We start from the raw sequence: 17,207 nt of genomic DNA, 5'->3' as shown, positions 1-17,207 counted from the left end.
CTGGAGCATTGATAATTCAATGTTGGTGGTTATAAGGGTGTTCACTGTAAAAGTCTTTCAATTTTTCTGTATGTTTGATATTTTTCATAATAAAATATTAGGGAAATGAGTGTCAGGACTCATCTGGCCTTTTATCACGGTGTAATTTTTAAAAGGCTTTCAGACTGAGCCAGCTTCCAGTAGCCGCAACCCTTGGAGGAAAGGATGAGTTTGAGGACAGTTCGCGGAACTTGCACATTCTGGCAGGCATCTGGCAGGCACTTGTTGGGGACTCGGCAGTGCTGGTCTCATATTGTGCCCACTTCACAGCCCAGAGAATTGACTTCCCTGAGGACCCGGCCTCTCCGCCCCACTGAGGAGTTGTGTCTGGCCTGCTCCATCGAACCAAGCATCCCCAGACCCTCTCTCTGTCACTCCAGGACCCTTGCCTCAATCTCCCCCAGCTGACTCCCACACCAATCTCTGGTTCTCTGCCTCCTGGAGTTTGGTCCAGGGGAGAAATTGAGGCCCAGGGAAGAGAGGGGTGCAATCTGGCTCAGGCCACACCGTGGGACCATCAGGCCACTCCAGCCTCCAGGCCCCCAGATAACCCTCGTTCCTACCCTTCTGTGGCCCTCATCGTGTCTCCGCCTCCCCAAGTCGTCCTTTCCAACTATGTCTCTCGCTCTCTGCCCCAGTCTCCGCTTCTGACAACCCAGCAAGCAGTGAGCACCTCCTCTCTGACTTCCCGCCTCTACACGGTGATCTAGGTTCCGCTCCAGCCTCCCCGGCCGTCGGCGCCAGAGTTCTCCTTGGCCACCAGGGGGCGCGCGCGGCCTGGCCTGGGCGCCCGAGCCGCGAAGAGCCCACCCCTCTCGCGGCTCCCCGCCCCGTCCGGCCACAGCCCCGCCCTCCCCCGGCGCCCCGCCCCGTCCGGCCGCGGCCTCCCTCGCTCCGCTACTCCCGCGCCCGCGACCCCCGGTGTTCCTGTCTCGTCTGTTTGCTGGGTCCGACCATGGGCCCCACCGCTCGCCCCGCGCTGAGGTCGCCGCCGTCGCCGCCGCCTCCTCCGCCGCCATCGCCGCTGTTGCTGCTGCTGCCCCTGCTGCCGCTTTGGCTGGGCCTGGCGGGACCGGGGGCCGCTGCGGATGGCAGCGAGCCCGTTGCAGGGGCGGGGCGGGGCGGGGCCCGTGCTGTGCGGGTGGACGTGAGGCTACCGCGGCAGGACGCTCTGGTCCTGGAGGGCGTCAGGATTGGCCCCGAGGCCGCCCCGGCGCCCCGGCTGGGCGGCCGCCTGCTGCTGGTGAGCGCTGCGGAGCCATCTGTTTCTGGTCCTGGCCCCAGTGTAGACCCCGCACCCAGATCCGGCCTTCACCTGGACCACCCCCTGGCAGTCCAGCATCTCCTCCCAGGCCCCCAGCATTCCGATTTCCAGAACCTGAGACCCAGATGCCCTCTGCTCCAAATTCGTTCCTAAACTCTGGCCTTGCATCCCCTGTGTGCCTGATCGCCTCCTCCCCTTCCTCTACCTATGGCCCCTCGCCCCCACAGATGGATCTCGTGGATGCTGAGCAGGAGGTGCCCACGGAAGGCTGGATTGCAGTGGCGTATGTGGGCAGGGAGCAGGCGGCCCAGTTCCATCAGGAGAGCCAGGGCAGTGGCCCTCAGGCCTATCCCAAGGCCCTGATCCAGCAGGTGCAGGGGGTGTATGTGGGGAAGGGGGCTGGAGGAGGGGTTTTCAAGGCATTTGCTAGAGCCAGACTATTAGGGGGGACCTTAAGGAGCTTCCAGAAAACTCCTGGGCTTGGGTGGGGTTTAATGATGGTGTGGAAGCAGAGATGGGGGAGGCCGGTGAGGGTCAGTGAGAATGCCCAGTGGGGAGTTCCTGCTGGGGGTCAGTGCGCAGGCCTGCCCTGCTAGGACCAGGGAAAGCAGAGCATTGTTTGAGTCCCACAAGCCTCTCGGGGGAAGGCAGGAGGAATAAGGGTTTCTGTCCTTGACCTCAAGGAGCTTAGAGCCAGTCTGTCCAGAGGAAACACTCACTGCAGGTGCCAGGAGCTAAGAACAACTCTGGCAACAGGTGTGTGAGCAGGGCATGGGTCAGAGGATGTGGGCTAGCTTCTGCCTCTGTCCTGCAGATGCGGAGGGCGCTCTTCCTGGGAGCTTCTGCCCTGCTCCTCCTCATCTTGAACCACAACGTGGTCCGAGAGGTAAACTTGATCAGATTTTGGGGGCACACAGACTGGGTAACGGGAACAAAGCCAGCTGACCCTCTCTTTCCCTACAGCTAGACATATCCCAGCTTCTGCTCAGGCCGGTGATCGTCCTCCATTATTCTTCAAATGTCACCAAGCTATTGGAGGCACTGCTACAGTGAGTCGGAGTTTGGGCTCCATAGGGCTGGGCCTGGGACCCTGGGTGCTGTGGGTCCTTGGCTCTGCCATGGGCTCAGAACCAGGTCTCGGGACCAGAACCTCTCCTGTTAGCCTTAAGACTATAGTCTCCTGGTCTGAAAAATGGGTGAGGAGACTGGAAGGATGTGCCAGGGCCTGGAGTAAGGACGTGGCTCTGTGGGCAGAGAGGATTGGTGCCAGCAATGAGGAAGCCCGATTCCTGATTGACAGGCTCTTCCCTGAGCTTTTGGGCCTCCCTGGCCTGGCTGGTATGAGAACTGGAAAAACCAATAGCCAGGAAAGGCCTGAGGGCCAAAGCAGAAGGGTTACAGGGTGATAGTTGGGGGTATCCTTTTCCCACAAGGCTGGGGTGGAGGGGTGTGGACCTCCTCTCCCAAGAGCCCTTCTGTCTGGCTCCTTGGTTCCTTTCTCTCCCAGGAGGACCCAGGCCACAGCTGAGATCACCAGCGGAGAGTCCCTGTCAGCCAACATCGAGTGGAAGCTGACCCTGTGGACCACCTGTGGCCTCTCCAAGGATGGCTACGGAGGATGGCAGGACTTGGTGTGCCTGGGAGGCAGTCGGGCCCAGGAGCAGGTGGGTGCCCTGGGAGAGGAGGCTCAGGTGGGACCACATACATGCCTTGCCTCAAATCCTGTGGCCTCTCCCTACCTGGGTGGCAAGGACCACCACTTCCATCTCTCAGGGCTATTGTGAGTGTTCAGTGACTTGGGGTCAATACGCAATGAATGTGAGCTGCTGTTATCATGTCATTCTCTTGCTCAGAAGCCTTTGGCTCCCCATTGCCTGCAGAGTAAAATTCAGACTCCTTAACCTGGCTTTCACAGCTCTCCTGATCACTCACTTATCCCACTTATCCTGTTTTTCCTAGTCTTCTTATACTCCGCCATCCTGTGCCATTTACTGGCCTTCACACATGCCCTGGTCTCCTGCCATTAAGCCTTAGCCATGCTTGGCTGCAAGTATGGACACCATTTTTCTCTGTCTCCATATGTTCCAGTCCAGCCAGTGCCCTCACAGCTCATCCTGCCTGCCTTCTTTGGAAAGCCTCCCTCATACCCTCAGCTCCCAGGCCTCCGTCTCTCAGGCCCTTCATGGGCCCTTAGGACAGCCCGTCCTACTATGTAAGTGTTGGAGAGCATGACTTTGTCTCTGAAGGTCAGGGCTGTGTCTTACTTGTCTCTGGATTTCCCAGTGCTCAACATTGAGAGGGTTCAAAGGTGTCCTGTCTGCAAACATTTCTCAAGTCCCTACTCTGTGCAAGGCGGGCATGCCCCAGTCTCCTGGTGTGCAGCCTCCAGCAAGTGTCGGAGGACGTGGGCTGTGCGAGGCAGCTTTTTGCAGGCAGACTTGGGTTCAAAATCTGGCTCTGAAACCTTAGCTGAATGATCTCAGGCCGGGCGCTTCACCTTTCTGGTCTTATAGTCCTCATTTGTGAATAGGGACAGCACATGGCCATAGGAATATATATAAGCTCTTGGCGGGCACTGAACTAATGGGCAGCTGCTACTACTCTGAATATCTTTATTGGCATAAGTGCTTGAGTAAGTCAGCGGTCACCAAATAACTTTTGAGATTGTAGTACATTTGAGGCTTTATAGAAGGGCTATGGCTGGTACAAAAGGCTGTTTAAGATCTGGACTTTGCCCTCGAAAGGCTCAAAGACAAGCAGGGAAGAGGAACTCTTGGCAGTTCAGCCCAGACAGCACGTGCTAAGTCCTGTGAGCAGCACAAACCACAGTGCAGTGGAGGGAGCAGGCACTGAGGCTGGGGGATCGGAAGGGCTTTCTGGAAGAGAAGAGAGCCCTGTTTCACTGTTTCTCCCCCTGGAGGGCAGCCCACACAGACCTCTGTGTGGGACAGGAATTTGGTGAGGGGGCTGTCAGATGAAAGGATGGGAGCAGGTGTGGGCAGAAAGGCTTGAACTAGGAGAGGAGCAGGCTGGGAGAGGGCATGACAGGCCTTGAGGCGGGAATAACAGTCTTAGGCCGGTCTGGCTGGTACAGAGGGCAAAGCTGAAAAGCCATACTGCTGGCCGGGGTGGGCCGTGCATGTATGGGTGGCCATCGTACCTGAAGTGTCTGAAGGACGGCCGAGGCCAGCACTCAGCCCTGACCCCAGGGCCCAGTCATCACCCCTCAGCCTCTGGTAATCCAGAGCAGCAGCCCCGGTGTACCAGAAAGATCAAGTCCCAACCCTGCCTTCCCTCCTCACCTGGGGGTCCCCAAGATGCACGGAGCCTGGGAAGGCTGGGTCTCAGGCCTACAGGAGAGCTCCAGGCTGGCCACACCCTCAGCCCACCCAGTGGTCACTGGTCGCTCCAGCGCACAGAGCTCCAGGTTCTGCCCTGCAGGGCTTACACTGTAAAGGCCACTCTGAATCCTGCCAGGTGTCAGCTGGCTCAGCATGGCAGGGGTCACAAGGACAGGGCAACTCCAGCCCTGGGCTCACAGAGCCCCATCTGGAGAGGAGATAGGCCAAAGAGACACTGTCACTGCTGGGGTGAGCGCTGAGCTGGCGGTGGGCATGGCCCTCTGGGGCAGAGTGAAGGCACCTGAGCTTAGGGGTGTGCAGAGCTTCCTGCAGCAGGTGCCACCATCCTACCAGGAATGAAGGGATGATGGGGACACAGAAACCAGCGGAGGGAGGGTGGGAAGGAGTGGGGAGCTGGAACTCACAGACATCTCTCAGTAGTGGCCCCCAGAGTACCTCTGCCCTGAGCAAAAGCAGTGTCATGACACTAGCAGCACACACCTTTGTCCTGAGTGGTGGCCTCATTTAACATCAAATAATTGCTCGGCCCCTCTCCCCTCACATGATGGCAGTTGAACTCAGCATTAGCAGGGGAAGAACATGATGACAAAAAGCTACTAGGAATGCAGAAAGCTTTTAAGTGAATGTGTTTATTAATCATAAAACACCCACGGACCCTGTGAAACGGGCCTGTGTGGGTGAGGTGTGCCTATGCTGGGAGCGGGCCGGGTTTTGCTTTCAGTGCCACATCATTTCCTCAGCCAGCTGTTTAGTAGTCACGGTCTAGCTGCCACCCTGCATATGGTGGAAGTTAAGTCAGTGCAGCCCCCCAGGGGTCTCTCAAAGACTAAGTGAAGCACGTCAGACAGAGCTTCCTCCCTCCAGTGGGACCAGCAAGAGCAGCAGCAAGGAAACGCAGGTTTAGAGTAGGTGTGAGGAGGGCTGAGCAAGGGAGGCAAGGGGGGAGCACGTGCCCAGCCCTCGGGGTCAGGGAGAGCTTCCAGAGCAAGGGGCATCCAAAGGCATGAGCCAAGGGAAGGGGCGAGGAAGAAGAGAGTTCCCAATAGGGGAACAGTGTGTGGGAAGGCACAGACGAGGGAGGGGGTAAGGAACAAGGAGGCTGAGAGGAAGGCAGGCAGGCTGGAGGAGTTGGGGTATTCTCCCGAAGGCGGGGACGGAATGATGTCAGGCAGGGGTGCTGCCTGATAAAGTCTGCGAGGTGAGATACCGGGGGCTATGGTGGGTGAGTTTGGAGCAGGGGCCCTAAAAACGGTAGAGGAGTGGGCTGGAGAGGAGGAACATGAGACCCTAGGACAGCGAGGCAACAGGGTCTGGGCACTGGCGCCCTCAGCCTGGATGGAGGTGGGTGGGTGACAAAGCAGACCGGAAGTACTGGTTAGGGATGGGGTGGGATGTGGCAGGGTCCTGGGCTGGGGAGTGTGTGAGGCTGCCAGATAGACACTTCCATGGGTGCCAAGACAACGGGTTGGTTGCCTAGGAGAGGCCTGGGCTGGGGACAGATGTGGGCTGCCTCACTGTGTAGGGTGGAGTGAAGACAGCTGGGCAGCCCCTGGGACGGAGGCTTCAGAAGAGGAAGCCGGGAGCCTCGTGCCAATGGACCTGCCCTGCCTGGTCCTTAGAGTAGATTTACTGGGGGAGGAGAATGGGGTGGCCCAAGCATCCCTGACGCCCTGCTCCCCTCCCCAGAAGCCCCTGCAGCAGCTGTGGAACGCCATCCTGCTGGTGGCCATGCTTCTGTGCACAGGCCTCATGGTCCAAGCCCAGCGGCAGGCATCAAGACAGAGCCAGCGGGAGCCAGGAGGCCAGGTAGGAGCCAGCCCGAGGGAGTCCGGTGCCTTCAGCCCCAAGGCCTGCCAAACTATCCCTGTCCTCCCCCCACAGGTGGACCTGCTCAAGCGCCGTGTGGTGCGGAGACTGGCATCCCTTAAGACTCGGCGCTGCCGGCTGGGCAGAGCGGCACAGGGTCCCCCGGAGCCTGGTGCTGAGACCTGTGCCGTGTGTCTGGACTACTTCTGCAACAAGCAGGTAAGTGCCCTGGGCAGAGGCCAGGTATTGGCTGCCCTGTGATGAACCACCCCCACCAGCACTACAGAAAGCAGAATGGCGGGGAGTGGGGGCAGGTCGCAGTGGTTTTAGTTCCCTAGCTCAGATGAGGACATGGGGCCAGGCACCCCCACCTGGAGGCCTGCCACTGTGGCCTGCGTCCTGCCCCCCTGCCCTGCAGTGGCTCCGGGTGCTGCCCTGTAAGCATGAGTTTCACCGAGACTGTGTGGACCCCTGGCTGATGCTCCAGCAAACCTGCCCATTATGCAAATTCAACGTCCTAGGTGAGCACCAAGGGTGGGGGCCGTTGGCTGGCTCCACCTGGTCCCCACCTGATGCCTCCCTCCCTGTTCTTTTTCCTCCTCCCTGCAGGGAACCACTACTCAGATGATTAGCTGCCCCAGCTGGATCTCTGCACACGTGATGGGACCCCTCCCGCCTGCACCCTGGCCTTGGCCTGGGCTCTTGGAATGGGACAGCAGATGGTCAGGAGAGAAAGCCCTGTGGGTGAGGAGCAAGGTGCCCCACCCACCACATCCACACTGGGAAGGAGGGGGTGACAACCCCTAGCTGAGGATGCAGGACCTGGACCTGCTGGGACGAGAGGAAGACAGGCCCCTTTGGGGCCCTTCTGTGCAATCGTGGGGTGTCTGTGTCTGCCCTCCTCGCAGGCAGCTCCCAGGACCATGGGCAGGGGCCTGGGGAAAGAGGGTGTGTGGCAGTGCAGCTGTTCCCAGGTCTCTGCGAGCTCTCTGGCCTACTTGTCAGGACGTTCCAGGGGCTGAGGCTGCAGTGGCCAGGTTTTGTGCTTATTTATTGGGGGGGTGGGTCGGGTGAGGAACTGTTTGGCCTCGGGGGCACCTTGGCCTGACCATCTTTTGGGACACGTCTTGGTCAGGCAGTGATGTTAAACCCAGCGGCCTGCTGCCCTCGGTCTTTGGGCACTGGGAGCCACGGGTCCCACTGTCTGTCTAGCTGGGCTCCCTTCCTGGGCCTGGCTGGGACCAGAGGCCTTAGCAAACATCCAGTCCTGTGCTCGGTGGGGCTCCGGATCGCTGACCAGGAGACTTGAAGCCACAGGATAAATGTTATGCATCTTCCAGGAACATTTTTTTTTTTTTAAAGATTTGGGGTAGAGGAGGTTTAATATTAAAATAAACATGGATATATTTTAACATAAGTAAAATTTGTGTGGATGTTTTAAGATTCCAAAAACAAGTCACCTTGGTCTCTACTGCCTGTGGGAAGTGGATTCTATGACGGCCCCCAAGATTTCCCCCAGACCCCATGAACATGCCTTGTATAATACTGGAATTGTGATTCTAATGGATTTGACTCCCATGATTAGGTTAGTGGACCTTGAAAGGGAAAGTATTTAAGTGGACCTAACCAAACCACATGAAACATTCTGAGGATGGAGGACTTGAGGATGGAGGGGGCAAGGAAGGCAGACAGTCTGGGAGCTAAGAGTGACCCCTGGCTGACCGTGGCCAGCAAGGAAACAGACCTCAACCTACAGCACCAAGAATCAGAATTCTGCCAACAACCAGAATGAGCCTGGGTTCTTCCACAGAGCCATCAGAACAGAATGCAACCTGGCAGATACTTGGATGTCAGCTTTCTAAGACTGAGCAGGGAGTCCAGCCACACAGGGCCTGGACTTCTGACCTAACTGTGAGCTAATAATTGGATGCAGAGAGGAGCTGAGCACTGACAGGTCCTTCCCCTGCTGTTGGGCCCAGGCCTCCTGCCTCAGGAGCCCCCAGCTCAGGCTGCCTGTCACCTGTGAGGGGCAGGGCCAGAGCATCGCAGCCTTCCTCAGGAACCCCCGGCTCCACAGGAGCAAGAGTTGGGCTGACGCTGGCCGTGCCGGTTCAGCTGCACACCTGGCCCCTCCTGACCTTTCTCCCTAAACTGGGGCACTCGACCTGGCCTCCTCACCAGGGGAAAATGTCATAGGAAGCTGGGAGCGCCCACCCTGAGAAGTCCTCAGCAAGGTCTTAGGGCTGTCCCTCACAGGCAAGGTGAATCAGGGCAGGCTGGAACCTTCCCGAGGAGACGACTGCTAGGGGTCTGGTGTGGCAGGTGGCATCAGGGCCTGGGCCCCAAGGAACAGGCCTGGGAAAGCCAAGGCTGGCTAGGGTGTCCCGCCCTCTGGTTGGGTGAGGCCTTGCCCTGCCTTCAGTGGTTTCCTGGAGACCCAACCTCCTGGAGTTAGAGAAATCCTTCGTGACTCACATTTTCTGAAGGTGAAGAGTTCCTCAGTGAAAGGAAAGCTGACTTTCTTGGGTCCTTAATGTCCCCATCCCCAGGTTCAGAGCCAGGGTGGGAGGCCCCAGCTTTGGACCTGGGGCTGGGGACGGCGCTGCTGCCCTCTGCCTGTCTCCACAAGCCCAGAGCCAGGACCTGTCTCTGACTCCTTTCTTGCCTTAGATACCCTCATGGGGCCTACCTTGAGCTGACCTCCTTCCGCTGCACACCCCCTACACCGCCCCTGCCCTTCATTGGTGGGGTGTCAGAGTCCATGCTACCCTTTGGCCCTTGCTATGGGGATTGAAAGGCTGCCTTTTACCTGGCCCAGGTGTTAGGAGCTTCTTTCTGCCCTCGGTGTGTGCCCTCTTCTCCCACTGCCCCTGTCAGGAAGCTTCCATTTACGGAGGATCCACCATGTGCCAGGCCTCTGCTGCTGTATAACCTGCATGGCTGGGGACTCAGTGGTCCCTGCCCAGGACAGGGAAGGAAGGACTCTGCCCCTGGCTCAGCCAGTGCTGTGACGGCCAGGGCTTTATTACATTGGGTGGGTTGCCAGCCACCTGCCCCCCAGCCCCACCCCACTACAGGCTACATGGGCCGCTCCTGGGGCTGGTGTGTAGGGCCGGCCTGGCCCCGGCTTGGTGACAGTCTCCTCCTCAGCCTGGCCAAGGCCCGCATGGGGTTCTGGGCACAGGTGGTCGGGTGGGTCACATCCTCTAGGGAGGACTTGTTGGGCCGGCCACTGGGCTGCCGAGGTGGGGATGCCCGGGGCTGGCCAGGCAGGGTCCTGCCTGCACTGGCCATCCTGCTGCCAGGTAGGTACCGCCTACCCAGAGGCCTGAGGGAGGACCAGATGACAAGAGCCCCTGTAAGTGAGGGAACCAGCCCAGCCCCTGTCTGCCCCGCCTCTGGCAAAGCCTCACTTACCCTGGGGATGCTCTCTGGGGCTGGGCTGGGGGCACTGCTCCCTGGATTCCCTGGCCGGGAGGGGCCCAGAGCTGGTCCTGCGGGATCAGCTGCAAAGAAACCCAAGCTCAGGGGCGGCCGGTTTGCTCAGTGGTTAGAGCGCAGTGCTCATAACACCACGGTCGCCGGTTCAATTCCCACGTGGGTCAGTGAGCTGTGCCCTCCACAACTAGATTGAAAACGACTTGACTTGGGGCTGATGGGTCCTGGAAAAACACATTGTTCCTCAGTATTCCCCAATAAAAATTTTAAAAAAAGAAAAACACACAAAAAAACCCCAAGCTCCAAAAGTCCCAGGAGTCCCCTTCCCACTGTTCAGAGAGGGTGTCACAGCCAGGGAGGTGGCGGGAGGGCCTGAACCTGTCCCAATGGCCCCTTCTTCTAAGAGGCAGGGTTTGGGAAGCCTTCCAGGGCCGCCTCAGGAGCAGTAAGTGTGGGAAGGTTTGCTTTCTGACAAGGCTCCTGGTTGCGCTGGGAATGAAAGTACGAAGGGCCAGAGCTAGGGTTGGAGCTAGGAGGTACTGTGCCATCTTCACACCTTCTTAACGGGGAAGATGTTTCACGACAGTGCAGCCTAAAGCCACATCCCACGAGGCAGGCTCTCAACAGGTTCCCAGGGTGGGGTCTGAAGACCTCTGCTGGGTCAGGGGCCTCTCCCAAGTCCCCAAGGGCCAGCCACCTCAGGGGAGGGAGCCAGGCAGCCTACCTTGAGGCCCCCCTGCTGGGCTACCTCCTGAATTTTGGATAGCATCGACTGGAGCCGCCCGTTCTCCTCCTGCAGGACCCGGATGCGGATGTCGTTGGCCTGTACCTGCCTCTCCATGTCATCCGTGACGTTGCCGGAGCCTGTGAGGACACACTCTTTGGCACCTCACCCCACCAAGCCTGCCTCTTGTGCCCAATGGGACAAGACCTGAGGGCAAGCATGACAGCTGGGGAGTGCTTTGGGTCGGTGGCCCCGCAGGCACAGGGGAGCTGGCAGGGTCCGTGCACCGGGCCTCGCATCTCATCTTCCTTCTCCTGAGGCCTTGCCCCACTCCCAATCCCCCACCTGCTGGAAGGTGACCGCAGCATTATAGAATTTGAGAGCTGGGTGGGATCTAGAGCTCAGGGAAGACTTAGCAAATAGGCAAGAGAGTGGCTCTCTTCCAAGGCCAGCTGTTTTTGGAGGGCCAGAGAGACAGCGAGTTGTCCAGTCCCACTGCCACTCTTGGGTAGGAGTCAGGAATACAGCAAGGACGTTCTTTCTCACCACTCGGGGGATGGATGCTTCCTTCCTGCCCTCTCTGATTCTGTTTCCTGGTTTGTAAAAAGAAGCTGCTACCTGCCTAGCGGGGCAGTTGAGAGGGCAACAGAAGTGCCTGGCACATAGTCAGCCCTCAGGAGTGATGACTTATCATGACCAGTTACATTGCGGGGGATCTTCCCGACGGCTCTGCGGATGGATGAGTGCTTTAGAGGGCTGGAGGGCTGAGATGAGAACCTAGGTGGCTTGGCCGCCAGTCCTCTGTCGAGACTGGTCCCTAGCGCTCCAGTGCCATGGGGTCCAGGACACTGGATAGTTGGGGTTGTGGCCCTAGAGCTGGCCACATGGTGTGGTTTGGAGAGATGCCAGGACAGGGGACATAGGGAAGGTGAGCAAGGACTGGCATGTGACATGGTGATGAGTACGAGCTACAGAGGCAGCCAGACCTGTGTCTGGATTCAGCTACGTGACGGTGCACAGTCACCTTTCCTCTGGGCTTCCGTGTCCCCATCCACACAGAGGAGTGGGTAACATATGAAGCACCTGCATGTTGTGGGGAACCTGTAGGGGCCAAACTGCTGTCTGGCCTGGCTCTACCACTCCCACTGCAGGCTGGGGAGTTGCAGACGCTAGTGTCCTGCCTGGCCCAGGCCCCAGCATGCCCTTTGTACCAACCCAAGGCCCTTACTTTGGATCTGGGTCTCGACAGGTCTGTGCAGGTCTGGGAAGGTCACCAGGAGCCGCTCCCTCTCCTTCAGCTCCACGAGCTCTAGTTCCAGCTCCGAGATGGTCAACCGCAGATCTGTCGTCGCCTGCTCCAGGCCTTGCTTCTCCCCCTGAAGGCTTTGCAGCAGCTCCTGGGACGGAGAGAGGCTCAGACCTGGCCCAAGGAACAGCTCCTGGCTCCCCTGAGGACACCCCACCCCCTCCACTCCTCAGACATGGAACAGGCCCACAGGCACTCAGCTGGCTGGAGGCTCCTCTGGTGAAAAGGAAGTCTCCCTTGCACCCTCCCACTGCCCACTCCTACCTGCTGGGCCCGGAGCTGGCACTGCCCCTGCTCCCTCTCACTCTGCACACTCTGCAGCTGCTCCTCCACGTGGGCCCGCTGGGCCTCGGCCTCATCCAGGCTGCCCCGAAGCTCCTCGCGCTCCTGGTCTAGGCTGTCCAGCTGCTGGAGCAGGGCTCGCTGTTTGGCCTGCAGGGACTGAACCGGGGTGGGCAGGCAGGGAGGCCATGAGGCCCATGGGGCTAGGCCCAGCCACCTGTGACTAAGGAGGCTATAGTATCTGTAACCCCGCCCTCCCTTTTGTGCGGCATCTGTCTGTGTAGGGGGAGGCTGTACTATACACATGTGGAGGGCAAGAGGCAGAGGGAAGAAGGCAGGAGAGAGACACAACCCCCATCCTGGTCAAGTCCAGGCCCCCCAGCTTGCAGACTCTGCCCCCTTAGAAAGCAGTTGGCTGACTCTATCAGCCTCACTCCCACTTCTCCACTCGGAGAGGAATTCTAGGAAATGTGCTTTTCTTCTCCTCCTTAGGTCTCCAGTGTCCCATCCGCCCACGTCACTTGGAACACACCACTCCTGACACTCACTGAGCGCAAAGCAAAAAGAACCAGCCCAGGTCATCTCTGGGTCCTGGATCCACCTCTGGCTAGCTGTGTGGCCTTGGGCAATTTCCTTAATCTCACTGAGTCTCAGTTTCCTTATCCATAAAATGGGGATGACAAGAGTATCTGCCTCCTACTGTAGTGGCGAGGAGGAGAATGAGAGGGTTGCAGAGGCTGAGCCCAGTGCCTGGGTCACAGAAGCCACCTGATGTGTGGTGACTGTGACTATTTGCAGGGCACTGAGAAAAGCACCCGCTTGGCGTTGAAAGACTTTCCCGTCCTGGGCCATGCCTGACCCTGAGGGCTTCTACCTGGGGTCGTGGCCCCCCACCCAGCCGGGATAGCCTCCAGACCTGCCTCCTCTTTAGGTGACAGGTGTGACAGGTCACTCACTCCTTCAGCCCCATTGGGAACTCCTGCGTGGCCCCATTGCCCAGGACACAGCTGTATCCTGGGCCCCTGCTCACCTTCTGCTCTTTCTATCCTTCCTCTTGCTGATGGAGTAATCACCAGCCATTGGCATCCGGTTCAAAGGCCACCTCCTCCCAGAAGCCTTCATGGATTCCCACAAGCAGATGTGACTGTCCCTCCCTGGACCCCTGCAGCATTTTCCCTGCCTCTCTTAGCCATCCGGCAGGAGAGTTGTGGTTGGCACAACTGCTTGCCCTTGCCAGGTGGGGAGCTCCTCCAGAACAAGGCCTCATTTGGCCCTATCTGTCCCTGGGTCACCATTCCCCCAGTGCCTGGATCAGAGGAGGGCTCAGACCCTCCACAAAGGTGAATCAAATCAAAATCTGGGTGTGTGTTGGGGAGCAGGTGCCTTACACAGATAACCCCATCCCCACCCCCGCCAGAGCCATCTCTCCCTGCAGCCTATGTTGCAGGTGCCCAGGACAGTGGCAAGGCCCCCGGCCTCACCTCCTGATGGCGGACCATGCTGTCAACGCGGGCCTTCTCCTTGTCCAGCTCCGTGCTGGCCCAGCGGATCTGCTGGCTGGCCCCGTCCAGCCGCCCTGCCAGCAGCTGCACCTGCTCCTCTAGCTGCTGCACCTGCCTCTCGGCCTCTGCCCTGCGCTCAGCCTCCTCCTGCAGCTGCTGGGCCTTTGTCTCTGCAGGATTGAGTGGGCACGGGAAGGAATAAGGCAGGGGAGCCCTGGAGGCGAGCCTGCACTGCCTCTGACCCACGATGGGACGGGGTGAGGAGGAGGGTGTCACAGCACATCTCTGGACTTCAGTGTCATCAGCCACAAAATGGGGCTTGGAACCCCGCCTCAGGTGGGTTCTGAAAATAGAAGGTGGTAGCCCAGCTCGGGTCATTACCCAACAATGTGGCTGCTTACCCTCCTTTGTGGTTCCCTTTGTCTTTGCCCCCGAAGCCCAGGGCACAGAGATAGAGGGTACTCGTCTGGCCATACCACCGAATACAGGGCACGTGGTATGGGGCTATATGACAGGGCTCCTCACCCACGGCCTGCGTGGTCTCCTGTTGTTGCTTCAGCTCCCTCTCCAGGGTGGCCACCTTCATCTTGAGGTCACTTGTTTCTGTGCAGCCAAGAGAAAGTCCCTTCAGAGGTTTCCTTGGGCCTGGCCGATGGCTTTCCTGCCCAGTGGTGGCAGCCATCACCATGTGGAGGGGCCACTTGGGCTTGTGGGTAAACTCGGTGGAGGTGTCAGGAAGCCTGGGTTCCCATCCACTTGCTTCCTACTGGCTGGCTGCCATGTCTGTATCCCTCTGTGGGCCTCAGTGTCCACCACAGAAGTGACAGGGAGGCTCAGAAGGGCAGTGACTTGCCCAAATCCCTCCGACCTCACATCAGCGGGCACTGGCTGACTTCTATATAGTGCCAGTAGCTGCATCTGTTTGTCTAACGGCTTTCACCAAAGCCAAAGAGGCCACTCTACTGGCTGGAGGTGCCAGGGGAGCGAACTCCCCCAGGAGTCACCTTTAGCGACTGACAGGAATGAGTGGATGAATCCCCCCGGCTCTCTCGCCCCTCTCAGGTGATAACAGAGGCACGTGTTCTACACCGGCGCCAGTGTTCCCGGTGGGCTTAAGCTCCACTTGCTGGATGGCTAGATGAGTGTACCCTCTTTTGCTGCCTTCCTTTCCCTGCATCCCTGGCCCACTCCCCAGCCCAGGTTTCTTCCGCACCAACTACTTGTACTGCAGCCCTGTCGGGGGATCTGCTTGTGGGAGAGCCCACACTAAGGCTGTCGCGGAGTCCCGGGCACTAAGGCTCCGGCTTCCGGGGCACAGACCTGTGAGCAGCTGTTGCTTGTCGTGCTCCCATTTGGCCAGGCGCTGCTGGGTCTCCTCCGCCTGCCGCTGCCGCTCCCCCTGCTCCTGCTGCAGTATCTGCTCCAGCTCGCTCACCTTCTTCCTCAGTGCACCCTTCTGCCCATCAGCCTCCTCCAGCTGGGCCCTGAGGGGCCCGACAAGCTGAGTGAGGGCCCCCACATGCTTACTGAGGCGTGTCAGGTCTTTGCTCTGCTCTGCTGCCCAGTGGCCCACAGTGGCAGCGGGCAGTGGCCTGACCCCCATGCTGTCCTGCACCAGCTGCTGAAACTGGCCCAAGGATGAGGGCAATTTCTGGCTCTGACACAGGCTAATGACTACCTTGCCCACCTCCCGCAGGCTGCCCTGGACGCTGGTGCATGCATCACAGGGCACCAGGGCCGTCTCCACAGTCTGGGAGTGGATACTCCTGGTGTTCTCAGCGGTCCTGGCTCGAGACTTCAGGGAGACAATGATGGGGACGCTGTCCGGCTCTCGGCAGGGCTGGGCCAAGCCTGGCCGTGGGGAGGGGGACTTGAACTTGGCAGTCAGAACTTCAGGGCTCCTGGCTGGCTCGCCCTTGGCTGTGGGCTTGGAGGTGGGGCTCTCCCCTTGGGCTGCCCTTTTCTGTGGTCAGGAAAAGAAAGGGAAAGCAAGTGAGGGAGATGGGCGTGGGAGGTGACCACTTCCCTGGGGAGTTCTGTGACAGCCTTCCCTGATGCTCAGACTTTCAGATGTTATCTAACACCCATAGCAATGAGAGCGAACCCTCTCTTTTCTTTCCACTGCCTCCAGTTACCAAACCCAGGCCTCCTCTCTGCTGCCCCTGTCCCACCCCCACCCCCCCAGCTCAATGCACTTACATACATGGGTGGGAAAGTAACAATGACAGACCCAGTTGCCGGTTACTGGGCTCTTGCTTAGTGGACTTGCCTGCTCTCGTGTCACTGTGGTCACTCTCAGTTTTAGTTTGCTCCCCATCATGGTGATGGCGGTCCTTCCCACTAGGTGGTTGTGAGGATTATGGGATAACACATAACAAATGGTGCTCATACTAACACTATTACCTAACAATGCCCTGAGAGGTAAGGACTGGCATTACTCCCATTGTACAGATGAACACACTGAAGTTCAGAGTAGGTAGGATTTTTCCAAAGTCCCACAGTACAAACAGCAGAGCCCAGTAGCCCAGACCTGCCTGCTGTGGCCTCTGTGGCTAACTGCCAAGCTGCACGTGCCTTGACTGGGAGGCTCCAGAATTGACACCTTCCTCTGAGGAGCGGGGATGGATGCGGTGCACACCTGGTGAGCTAGGAAGCTGGGGCGGGGGAGGGGGGACTGGTGTGAGGGTGATCACAGTTGGGGAATGGGGGTTAGATAACCCACCTGAGGGGCAGCCTGCTGGTACAGCATGCCCAGCTTCAGCAGGCTATTCCAGAAGCGCCGTACTGTGAGCCCCACAGACATGCAGGGCCCTGCAACCTGGGCAGGGGGCACTGTCTGCTCCGAACCGACGTTCTCCAAGTAGCTCCCACAGCTCTGAAGTAGCAGCAGGAGCCTGCGGGCAGAAACAGCAGGGTCAGCTGGAGCAGAGCCCAGTGCCAGTGTGCCCGCATGCCCTAGAACCAGCAGCCTCTGGCTCTGGGGAACTGGCTCAGGCATCTGGGACTTGGAGCATCTTAGAATATGCTCTGCCAGGCCAGCTTCAAACCCAACCTAAGAGCCACTTCTTCCAGGAAGCCCTCCCTCAGAGCTGAGCTTGGGGGCCTCTTCTGGGACTCCTGGGTGACAGCACTTCTGCCTGGCTGTCCCCCAGTGGACCAGGATGCTCTGGGAGGCTTGACCTTGCCTCATTGTATCCTGAGTGCTCAGAAAGTGCTGGGTGAGTGGCTGCCTTACGTCACGTGGCTCAGAGCCTTCACCTTACAGAGGACAGAGCCGAGACCCAAGACAGGAGGAGCTTGCCCACAGCCTAAGGGTGAGTGTGCAGGGCAGGGGTGCCTGCAGTTTCCTGATTCTAGTCAGGGGCTTCTCCTGCAGGGTGCTTCTGTGGCAACGGACACGTGGAGTGACTCTTCACTAGGTCTCTATCCTAACCGCGGAGTTCCAAATGAGAGTCAGGGCCTAATTCTAAGGCAATGGGGTGTT

The 17,207-nt window shown here is 58.9% G+C and overlaps 2 protein-coding genes across 5 annotated transcripts in view; one reads left to right on the top strand and one right to left on the bottom strand.

Moving 5' to 3' along the window:
• The first annotated feature begins 902 nt into the window (after positions 1–902).
• Positions 903–7,894, top strand: RNF215 (ring finger protein 215). Of its 3 annotated transcripts, none has more exons than XM_033097598.1 (9): positions 903–1,282; positions 1,531–1,674; positions 2,118–2,189; positions 2,267–2,352; positions 2,811–2,967; positions 6,352–6,471; positions 6,547–6,690; positions 6,890–6,992; positions 7,081–7,894. In XM_033097598.1, exons 1-9 carry the CDS (start codon positions 995–997, stop codon positions 7,101–7,103), a joined length of 1,137 nt encoding a protein of 378 aa, XP_032953489.1. In that variant the 5' UTR covers positions 903–994; the 3' UTR covers positions 7,104–7,894. The 3 variants fall into 3 exon arrangements, with proteins under 3 accessions (XP_032953489.1, XP_032953488.1, XP_032953487.1); XM_033097597.1 differs by having other exon boundaries at positions 6,833–6,992; XM_033097596.1 differs by having other exon boundaries at positions 6,890–7,894.
• Positions 7,895–7,990: 96 nt separating this feature from the next.
• Positions 7,991–17,207, bottom strand: part of CCDC157 (coiled-coil domain containing 157) — a 16,596-nt gene continuing 7,379 nt past the window's right edge. For both annotated transcript variants that reach the window (XM_033097595.1, XM_033097594.1), the window contains 9 exons: positions 16,446–16,617; positions 15,044–15,686; positions 14,249–14,326; positions 13,703–13,893; positions 12,204–12,380; positions 11,862–12,030; positions 10,634–10,773; positions 9,889–9,977; positions 7,991–9,799 (listed from right to left, as the gene is read on the bottom strand). In XM_033097595.1, coding sequence (XP_032953486.1) covers positions 9,550–9,799; positions 9,889–9,977; positions 10,634–10,773; positions 11,862–12,030; positions 12,204–12,380; positions 13,703–13,893; positions 14,249–14,326; positions 15,044–15,686; positions 16,446–16,617 — 1,909 coding nt within the window. In that variant the 3' untranslated portion in view covers positions 7,991–9,549. The remainder of the gene's footprint in view (positions 9,800–9,888; positions 9,978–10,633; positions 10,774–11,861; positions 12,031–12,203; positions 12,381–13,702; positions 13,894–14,248; positions 14,327–15,043; positions 15,687–16,445; positions 16,618–17,207) is intronic.

This window comes from Rhinolophus ferrumequinum, chromosome 25 (assembly GCF_004115265.2).
Source record: "Rhinolophus ferrumequinum isolate MPI-CBG mRhiFer1 chromosome 25, mRhiFer1_v1.p, whole genome shotgun sequence".
Classification (NCBI taxonomy): domain Eukaryota; kingdom Metazoa; phylum Chordata; class Mammalia; order Chiroptera; family Rhinolophidae; genus Rhinolophus; species Rhinolophus ferrumequinum.
The sequence above is the reverse complement of the archived record's forward strand: the minus strand, read 5'-3'. Positions and strand labels throughout refer to the sequence as shown.